General features: G+C 42.3%; 3 protein-coding genes across 4 annotated transcripts; all 3 read left to right on the forward strand.

Annotated features, from left to right (window-relative positions):
* Positions 1-39: 39 nt before the first annotated feature.
* LOC133840998 (actin-like protein 53D) lies at positions 40-1,667 on the forward strand. The gene is made up of 2 exons (XM_062273236.1): positions 40-334; positions 397-1,667. The coding sequence occupies exons 1-2, from the start codon at positions 247-249 to the stop codon at positions 1,542-1,544; spliced, it is 1,236 nt and encodes a 411-aa protein (XP_062129220.1). The 5' UTR covers positions 40-246; the 3' UTR covers positions 1,545-1,667.
* Positions 1,668-4,115: 2,448 nt separating this feature from the next.
* LOC133842119 (vitamin K epoxide reductase complex subunit 1) lies at positions 4,116-5,478 on the forward strand. Its single transcript, XM_062275047.1, has 3 exons — positions 4,116-4,599; positions 4,658-4,770; positions 4,824-5,478. The coding sequence occupies exons 1-3, from the start codon at positions 4,184-4,186 to the stop codon at positions 5,039-5,041; spliced, it is 747 nt and encodes a 248-aa protein (XP_062131031.1). The 5' UTR covers positions 4,116-4,183; the 3' UTR covers positions 5,042-5,478.
* A 1,455-nt stretch (positions 5,479-6,933) lies between these two features.
* On the forward strand, positions 6,934-9,786 carry LOC133843642 (pro-resilin). 2 transcript variants are annotated; one of them, XM_062277279.1, is made up of 3 exons: positions 6,934-8,038; positions 8,349-8,483; positions 8,606-9,786. In XM_062277279.1, the coding sequence occupies exons 1-3, from the start codon at positions 7,016-7,018 to the stop codon at positions 9,320-9,322; spliced, it is 1,875 nt and encodes a 624-aa protein (XP_062133263.1). In that variant the 5' UTR covers positions 6,934-7,015; the 3' UTR covers positions 9,323-9,786. The 2 variants fall into 2 exon arrangements, with proteins under 2 accessions (XP_062133263.1, XP_062133262.1); XM_062277278.1 differs by lacking the exon at positions 8,349-8,483.
* Positions 9,787-9,834: the final 48 nt, after the last annotated feature.

Consider the following 9,834-nt stretch of genomic DNA (forward strand, 5'->3'; position numbering starts at 1 on the left):
TTTTTTAAAAATTCTGTTAAGTGAATCAGTTTTTTCGGCCAATATTGGACATTGCTTTTAACAGTCAATTAATGCACGACATAAACATCAATATAAGAAAATACTAAAAGATTGCTGCTCAAGTTGCAAGTTTAACATTTCGCGTTAACAGTAAAATCGTTTAACACTAGTGCGACAACAGTGCATAATGCTCTGGGTAGTTACAATTTGAAATAAACTAAAGATGTCCAGGGAACAAAGCAAAATATGTCTCGAATTTTTATGCCTTCTCGAATTGAAATTAATATAACTGACCAAAGGGCACTACAAATTCTGTTCAAATCTCTAACGCCTCGTAAGTTTTCGGCACTGGTTTTTAGGTCAGAATTACTTTCAAATCTTATATTGCACCTGCAGCTGTTGCCGAGATGAATACGGAAGACAATCTAGCAAACGCAGTGGTCATCGATAATGGATCTGGGATTTGCAAGGCCGGTTTCTCAACTGAGTCGACGCCCCGCATTGTCTTTCCATCAATTGTGGGTAGGCCACGCCATTTAAATGTCATTTTGGACTCGGCTATCAATGATTGCGTCATTGGCGACAATGCGGTCAGGAAGCGAGGAATTTTGACGCTAAAGTATCCAATCGAGCATGGCATAGTAACTAATTGGTCCGACATGGAAAAGATATGGAATCACACATTCGAGAGACTACGTGTCGAATCTGAAGAACATCCCGTCCTTCTCACTGAGCCGCCATTGAATCCCAAAAAGAATCGAGAAAAAATGACCGAAATTATGTTTGAGAATTTTCGAGTACCTGCATTATACGTGGCCATTCAAGCCGTGCTTTCACTTTATGCCACTGGTCGTACTATTGGCATTGTTGTTGATTCCGGAGATGGCGTTACTCACACTGTGCCCATCTACGAAGGCTACGCTTTGCCTCATGCGTGCATGCGCATGGATTTGGCTGGTCGTGATTTAACGGATTACATGGGCAAATTACTTATGGAACGCGGTCTCACATTGAGCACCAGTGCTGAGCGTGAAATCGTTAGGGAAATTAAAGAGAAACTGTGTTACGTAGCCACCAACTTCGATGAGGAATTCCAACAGTTCGGAATCAACAAGAGTGAATTGAACACAATATACGAGCTGCCCGATGGCCAAAAGATAATCATTGGCAGCGAGTGCATTCGATGCCCAGAGGCGCTGTTTAAGCCTAGCATGCTTGGCCAAGAGGCGCCGGGTCTCCATGAGGCCATCTACAATTCGATTATCAAGTGTGATATGGATTTGCGCAGGGATATGTATTCTAATATCGTACTTTCGGGTGGTACTACCATGTTCCGCAACATCGAGGTGCGTCTGCAGCAGGACATTTCGACAATGGCGCCGTCAACAATGCGCATCAAAATTACAGCCAACCCTGAGCGTTGCTTTGCTGTCTGGTCGGGTGGCTCAGTTTTGGCGTCGCTGTCTAGTTTCCAAAATATGTGGATCGATGCATCAGAATATGATGAGGTTGGCCCGAGCATAATACACCGCAAGTGTTTCTAGGAAATTTAATTCGAATGTTATTTACACTGATTCTATTAGTTCTCTATATATTTTATATATATGTACATATGTTTAAATTACAAAAGGCCAAAAAATTTATAATTTAATAAACGATGTGAACATAATTCATTCATTTTTAAAATTAAACTAAATCTGCATGAAGATTATAACAATAGTGTAGTTTTACAGTACAATCATATGAATTATGAGGGTGATTGTACGTATGATTTTAATGGTACCATTTGTCAACATAAATAAAACAACAGAAACTATAATCAAAATGAAATGTCCTTTTTCGAGATGCTTTGATTGTTCTTAAAATTCACATCCTGTTGGTGTTTTAAATTAAAAAGCTACATTGTTCGATATTCGAAAAGTTTATAAAATTGTTAATTTTGTGCATGTATTAACACTTAAATAATGTAATGCAAGTCTAATTAGAAATAAGGAAAATTTTAGTTAAGCAAATACATATGTGCAAGACCTAATTCCTTGAATGTTTTGTTTAATAATGCGACATAAATGCACAATGTACATCATTAGCATTATATTCCGGTGACAATATTGATCATAATTAATTGGGAATTTATTAAGCTAGTAATGCATACAAATGAGGCGCTTAGCAATTGCCAAATTGCAACACCACGCAAGCAGAACTCGAAATCACTAACAACAACAAAAACAACGATTAAAGTGCCGTTCATGTTGATGTAACCTTCCTTCCATATCCAAGCACTGATCCATCTCTGAGCCACGTGCAGCGGGCGAGAAGCAGAACAAAAGCCGAATACGAATACGAATACGAATTCGAATCTTATGACAACGCATTTACCTTCAACAGCAACATAATCATTGACTTTGTCATCGTCATTATTATCATCTTGCTTGTGCTAAAGCTGTTGTTGTTGTTGTTGTTTTTGTTTTTGTTGTAACCATCGTCAGCTGCACTTACGGTGCTTTTGTTTGTGCACTTCAAAGTTATACAATTTTGATCGCGGATCTGCGAGCGAGAGCAAGATCTGCAACACTCGAGGGTCGCGCGTGGCGCACTTGAAGCAAACTTCTTTTGGCGTCTCGCAGCTGCGTTAGCAACTTTAATTTAACATTACCATTATTCGCATTAGCCCTTCTAAACGCAACAATGATCTCAATTCGCATTTTTTGAATTTCAATTTGAAGTTTAAAGTTCAATAAACTTTCTGCTCCATTTTAGTCAACTTATTTGCGCACATTTCAGTTAACCAGTCAACTGCGAGTGGAATCTAAGCCCAACTGACAGCTGCGAAGGGCGCTTTTAACTGTGCCAAGTTGTTATACACTGCAATACCAAAAAGTCTGCCAAGCAAGTTCACTTCTTACGACAAGTCAAGAAAATGTATATTCATAGGTAATTTAGTCCTTGTAACATATCGTATTTTACAAAAAAGTCTAATAAAGTTGTAAACTAGATTTTAAATAAAATTATAGAATTATTTTTATTTAGAGTTTATGTTAATGATTAGTGGCTCATAAACATAGTTAAAATTAAGTTAGCAAAAAACTGGAATATAATATTTATAGAATTTATTTTTATTATCATTCTTTGTTGGAGCATTCTTATTCTACTTCAGATTATGAAACATCGCTTCATGTAAATGAATATTCAAAGTTACATATGTACATACATATGTATGTGTAAGGTATTTAAAAGTCATGTCTGCCTCATCACAGTAAAGTGCGGTGACTGTTCGTTGTGTGTGTCACTCGCCCGATCCAAGGTTGCGTAAATTTATCACTTCACTTTGCCAACGGGCGCCTGCTTGGCCATCTCAAAGAGATCGTACCTTTTGTTCTAGCCTTCTGGAGGCTACTGCAATTTAGGATATAATTTGCGCTTCTGAATATGACAAAATCTTTATCTACAACAGCGACTTAAGCTTGAGATTAGTTGGTATCTCATTTAAGTACAGCCTCGAACACACATAAATTTAAATTCGTGACGCTATAAATTAAAAAGGGACATGCACACACAAAAAACACACTCTAATCATTCCTCTAGATTTGGGCAGCATGAAGAGTTGGAGATGGTGAACCATCAGCCAAGCGGTGCATCATTGTGTCGTGAATACGAAAGACAAGATGATCATGTCTATTTCATTTTGTCTCCCATCTGGTTGTCTCTCCCGGCCGTTATAGTATGTGAATATGTCTCCCGACTGCTAATTTTACATGCATGCATTGGAGTGTAACGGAAAGTGGAGTGTTGGAAATATTTGCCATTTGGATGAGGGAATGGGCCTGGCATGACTTGAAACCGAATAGAAAATTGTTTTTTTTTTTAATTTCTGTTCATTTTGCAGAGGGTAAGTATGTTAATTTTATTATAATGTCAATAAATTTCCATAATTTAATTTATTTTTAAAATAAATTAACTCTTCATAAGTTGGAACATAATTTGAAAATTTGTTCATTGATTATTTTACACTTTTTTTCTAGCCCTTTAATATTTTGACCCAATATTAAAGTTGTAAGGAAAATAAGCATGAAAATACATACATATATTGTATTATGTAAATTTGGAGTCCACCTGTTGCTTTTCTGTCAATACAAATTAAATGAGAAAGCATAACACAAATTTACGCAGCTAAAAATAGAACTCAATGAAGTCCATGCGAGCACAGCATCCTTTCTGCACTGCGCAACTGCAAACAGGGTTGCCAGATATCACCGCATTGCTTATAGGAAATCTCGATATGAATTTCTTTTGGCAGCTTGGCAACTGTGTAAGCCAACAGGTAGTCACAGCTGGTCAAAAGAATAGAACCAGGTCTGAGCTCATTATTCCTGCCCGCCCGAAGATGTGCAGTAGCAACAGAGGTAATCTGGAGAAAAGGACCTTTTTTGACAGGCCCACAGCCACGCCCAATTACACCCGCTTGCGAGTGTTGTGCATCTGTGGTCTGGTAATTTCTATTTACTCGTTATACGTAAAAGTTCAGCTGGACTATGATGATAGCTACGCAGCCATGTGTGATCTGGCGGAACAAGTTAGTTGCACCGCAGTTTTCAAATCGGAGTAAGTGAATTATCGTTTAATTATTGAGGTAACCAATTAACTAATCCTTTACTGGAAGGTACGGGCGTGGTTTTGGTTTGACGCAGCTAATCTTTGGTGCTTCCTCAACGTATTTAAATCCGCCCAATGGCTCCATTGGTGTCGTCTTCTATGTGTTGCTCTTCATATCCTGTAAGTAAATGAACTCATTAATTTGGTATAGATTAACTTAAATTTTTCCGCAGCTTTTTATGAACGACGTTGGATTTGCCAACTACAGCTGCTATCCGCGATTGTATCTCTTCTGCTATGCATCTATCTTGGGGGACTACTGCTCCTGGTGCTCTACGATTGCTGTGTGGTCTGCGTCTGCATTTATGCCGTTCATACGTTGCTCCTTATGGAGGTTTATGGACGCTACAGGCGAATCTATACAACAAAAGCCAAAGCAGCTACCAAATGAATATTTATAAGTATAAGTTGTTAATTGCCAAAGAGTTCAAGATAAATATGATGCTGCTACTACCTGAATTATGTGGGTCAACATTGGGTTAAGCTGCCGACACGGACGTGACTCCAAAAGTCTACTGTCAACTGTATTGTATCCGTATCCGCATATCTGTATCTGTATCTGCAATTATATCTGCATCCGTAACTGCATCTGTATTGGGCTTTGTCTGCAAATCGCTTACTTTTGACCCTACTTGAGTTGCCAACCCGTCACCCATCACGTTCCCACATTTGCGACTAGACGCAGAGGCGGAGCTTCATCATCACGTACACGAGCAATTAATTTGCCAACTCTGTCTACGAGAGTGTGTGAGTGTGCGTGTGGGAGTTGCTGATGTTGCTACTCAAAATCAAACTACTTTGTTGCATGGTAGTCGGTGGGAGGTGAGAATTGGACGCAATTAATTTGACATAAATCGTAAAGTCAGGATAGCATGGCAAGTATGGATCAATTAGCTCATCGTTTTCAGTACACAGTGGTATCAATCGAAAATATTAAAGTTATTATTTCGAGTTCTGAAATTTATTTATAAATCCATTTGTACTTAAATATATGTTATTGTTATTTTATATCATATTTTCAATGCATTGCACTTCAGAAACTTTTGAATGCTTTAAATGTATTATAATTTCGAAGTTAATTAAATATTTTCAACTTACGATTTTATTTTGAAAAGTAGCATAGAGAACCCTTCAATGCAGCATTTTGAAAACTTTGTCATATGGAACCTTGAAAACCGCCATAAATGATTTACCAATAATCAATCAGTCTATAGCCAAAACAATCAATTCACTACTGCTCAAGTAATGCCAAACGTATTGACAGCAAAATAAATCGTTTCACATAGATCGTTGTATCGTCATGAAGTTCGATTTGTTGCAAGGCGTTACAAATTGTTTCCTAGAAACTCATCAAACGCATTTGAATTGCGCCCTCATGAACGATCCATCTATCTATACATCTATCCATCGATGCAATGCGATGCGATGCGATGCGGTGTGATTGTGATCGGTGCACATATGTGAGACAGTGAGAGCTCCATACTCCCAATTGGGGTCGCATGTGGCACGATCTTCTTCAATTTTTGTTTATTTTTTTGTATTTTTTTGACAAGGCAAACAAAACGCAAAGCGTTGCGAGCTTGTCACAAAAGAGTCGCAAAATCTGCAGAGCTTTGTGGCAGCATTGTGTGGCAAAAAACGTTGAAACATTCACCTCGCGACCGAGTAGACTACTTACTATACTTTGCGCCAACGTATGTAACTCTGGAGTTACTTTGTTTTGCAGAGGCAGAGCCCAAAAGGGGCAACACAATCTCTAGCCGAAAATGATGTGCCACCACCAAAAAGAAGGCGATTCAGCTGCGTGGCAACAAGACTGTGGCAGCAACGGCAATGACACAGGCTGAGCTGGAGTTGAAGTCGAGGCTGTTGCTGCTGCTGCTGTAGCTCGACAAACAATTGCGACGATTCAAGCTTGAAGCCAGAGCGCGCGCGTTGATTGAGATTGAGATTTTCTGGCAGGCGGCGATAGAACAACAACAACAACAACTATTACAACAATGCCTCAACTCTAAAATGTAACTACGAGTACAACTGCAGCTGAGTTGGCGCTTTGAAGATGATCGTATGTGGCAGCAGCTGCCTGCGGTTGCCACACGTAGCAGCCGCCACCGCCGCCGCCACCAGCAACAACAACTCATAACTGACTGTGCCTCTGTCTGTCTGTGTGTGTGTTTGCATCCTAGACTTTCAGTTTCATTTCGCGATTGGAGAGCAGCGCCAACTTGCAAGCGTTTCATATAAATACCTGCGGTGGCTGCACATCGAGATCAGTCAGAATCTGGCGCTGCTCTGTGGCGCAAACGTAGAGAGATCACCCAAAAGACTTTGAAGAAGACATCTAGCAAGAAAGCACTCGAGGAATATGTTCAAGTTATTTGGCCTAACGCTTTTATTGACGGCTGCGGTGCTGGCACGCCCTGAGCCGCCAGTTAACTCCTACCTGCCACCCTCGCCCTCCGACAGCTATGGAGCTCCGGGTCAGGGAGGTGGACAGGGACAAGGCGGCTTTGGCGGCAAACCATCGGATCAGTATGGTGCTCCGGGCAATGGCAACGGCAACGGCAATGGTCGTCCCTCGAGCAGCTACGGTGCTCCCGGTCAGGGACAGGGAGGTTTCGGCGGCAAACCCTCCGATCAGTACGGTGCTCCAGGCAATGGTAATGGAAATGGCAACGGTCGCCCCTCAAGCAGCTATGGTGCTCCCGGTCAGGGACAGGGCGGCTTCGGTGGCAAACCCTCCGATCAGTACGGTGCTCCAGGCAATGGTAATGGAAATGGCAATGGTCGCCCCTCAAGCAGCTATGGTGCTCCTGGTCAGGGCCAAAACGGTTTCGCTGGCAAGCCATCAGATCAATATGGTGCTCCTGGTAACGGTAAGGGCAATGGTGGTCCATCCAGCACTTATGGTGCTCCCGGTCTGGGCCAAAATGGATTCGGCGGCAAACCTTCGGAACAGTATGGCGCTCCTGGCCGTGGTAATGGAAATGGTCGTCCATCAAGCACATACGGAGCTCCTGGTCAGGGCCAAAACGGCTTTGGTGGCAAGCCCTCAGATCAATATGGCGCCCCCGGCAAACCATCCGATCAGTATGGTGCTCCAGGAAATGGTAAGGGTAATGGCGGCCCATCTAGCAGCTATGGTGCTCCTGGTCAAGGACAGGGCGGCGGCTTTGGTGGCAAACCTTCGGATCAATATGGCGCTCCTGGCAATGGCAATGGTAACGGTCGTCCATCTAGTAGCTACGGTGCTCCTGGACAGGGCCAAGGACAGGGTGGATTCGGTGGCAAACCCTCCGACTCATATGGTCCCCCAGCTTCGGGATCTGGTGCTGGCGGTGCTGGCGGCGCTGGTGGTGCCGGTGGTGGCGCTGACTATGACAACGACGTAAGTAGCACGATGGCTGGCTGTTTTCACTCACACATAATCAAGGATTGGCTGGCTCCACGCTAAGAGCTGAATCCTCCATCTCAATTGTCTATGCTGCACAGCACCTCAGATCTCTTGCACCGCTCAGATTTGCTTGCGCCTCTCTATCTCTCGCTCACCCGCGCTCTCTCACTTTCTATCTATCTATCTCTCTCTGCCTCGCACTGTCTGTCAATAGTTTATCTTGAACTATCTCTATCTGTACCTATCTCTCTCTCTCTTTCTTTCTCTATTTCATCCTCCAACACGCTGTCTCGCTAACCTGTAGGAACCCGCTAAATACGAATTTAATTATCAAGTTGAGGACGCTCCAAGTGGGCTCTCATTTGGTCATTCAGAGATGCGCGACGGTGACTTCACCACCGGCCAGTACAATGTTCTGTTGCCCGATGGAAGGAAGCAAGTAAGCGAGCTGGTCTAGATGCTCTAAGTTGGACATTGGGGCAACCCACACACACTTACCCACGCAGGATATATAATGTCACTTCGAACGTAACTGATTATCTTATTTCAATTCAATTTCAGATCGTTGAGTATGAGGCCGATCAACAAGGATATCGCCCACAGGTTCGTTATGAAGGAGATGCTAATGCTGACGGCAACGGCGGCGCTGGTGGTCAAAATTTGGGCCAGAATGGTTACTCTAATGGACGTCCCGGTGGTCAAGATCTCGGCCAGAACGGTTATTCCAATGGTCGTCCAGGTGGTCAGGATTTGGGACAAAATGGTTACTCCAATGGTCGCCCCGGTGGTCAGGATTTGGGTCAGAATGGTTATTCTAATGGACGTCCCGGTGGTCAGGATTTAGGACAAAATGGTTACTCCAATGGTCGTCCAGGTGGTCAAGATTTGGGACAAAATGGTTACTCCAATGGCCGTCCAGGTGGTCAAGATCTAGGCCAGAATGGTTACTCGAACGGTCGTCCCGGTGGTCAAGATTTGGGACAGAATGGTTACTCGAACGGTCGCCCAGGTGGAAATGGTGGCTCTGACGGAGGTCGCGTGATTATCGGTGGCCGTGTCATTGGTCAGGATAATGGTGATGGTCAGGGTTACTCAAACGGTCGTCCCGATGGCCAGGATGGTGGCTTTGGACAGGACAACATTGATGGCCGAGGTTATTCCAGCGGCAAGCCTGGCCAGGGACGCAATGGCAATGGCAATGGAAATGGTCATCATGGCAATGGCTTCGGACCCGGTGGCCAGAATGGTGATAACGACGGCAGCGGCTACAGATATTAGATACGGCAAAACTGACTCCGATACACACACTAGCTAGCATTTGAGACGAAATATAGGAAGACGTAGATCAATATCTAGAAGTTTAAGACTCTTTAGAACTATGAACTAGTTACCATTACCATACCATTACCATTAACAATTCCCGTTATCTTAACCTATACAGTTGCCCTCAAAGCATTATCTTGGTCTATCATTTTGACTATATATGTTCTCTATACACATTTCACGCTATCTCATCCTATCTTTTGGTCACAAACATATTTCATAATCCCAAATCCAACTCCATTTAGTATAAGTTTAAACATGTTGCAAATCACAAAAAATATTCTGCTCACAAGTGGCAAGGAATCTAAAAAACAAAGAAAAAAATACAAAATAATGCGCAAGCAAAAGATATAGATTTGTTAAATTTAAGAATTGTTCGCCTTTAAGTATGTGAAGTAATAAAGACATATTTTTATAAATATCTACTGCATTATCTTTAACAACTCATAATATTCTACTTATGATGG

Source organism: Drosophila sulfurigaster, chromosome 3 (genome assembly GCF_023558435.1).
Source record: "Drosophila sulfurigaster albostrigata strain 15112-1811.04 chromosome 3, ASM2355843v2, whole genome shotgun sequence".
NCBI classification, from domain to species: Eukaryota; Metazoa; Arthropoda; class Insecta; order Diptera; family Drosophilidae; genus Drosophila; species Drosophila sulfurigaster.

Coding starts and splice junctions, on each gene's coding strand:
- LOC133842119 (XM_062275047.1), top strand. CDS start 4,184: ATGAAGTCCATGCGAGCACAGCATCCTTTCTGCACTGCGCAACTGCAA. Junction 4,600..4,657: donor ACCGCAGTTTTCAAATCGGA/GTAAGTGAATTA, acceptor CTTTACTGGAAG/GTACGGGCGTGGTTTTGGTT. Junction 4,771..4,823: donor TGTGTTGCTCTTCATATCCT/GTAAGTAAATGA, acceptor ATTTTTCCGCAG/CTTTTTATGAACGACGTTGG.
- LOC133840998 (XM_062273236.1), top strand. CDS start 247: ATGTCTCGAATTTTTATGCCTTCTCGAATTGAAATTAATATAACTGAC. Junction 335..396: donor GTTCAAATCTCTAACGCCTC/GTAAGTTTTCGG, acceptor TTGCACCTGCAG/CTGTTGCCGAGATGAATACG.
- LOC133843642 (XM_062277279.1), top strand. CDS start 7,016: ATGTTCAAGTTATTTGGCCTAACGCTTTTATTGACGGCTGCGGTGCTG. Junction 8,039..8,348: donor GCGCTGACTATGACAACGAC/GTAAGTAGCACG, acceptor GCTAACCTGTAG/GAACCCGCTAAATACGAATT. Junction 8,484..8,605: donor TGCCCGATGGAAGGAAGCAA/GTAAGCGAGCTG, acceptor ATTCAATTTCAG/ATCGTTGAGTATGAGGCCGA.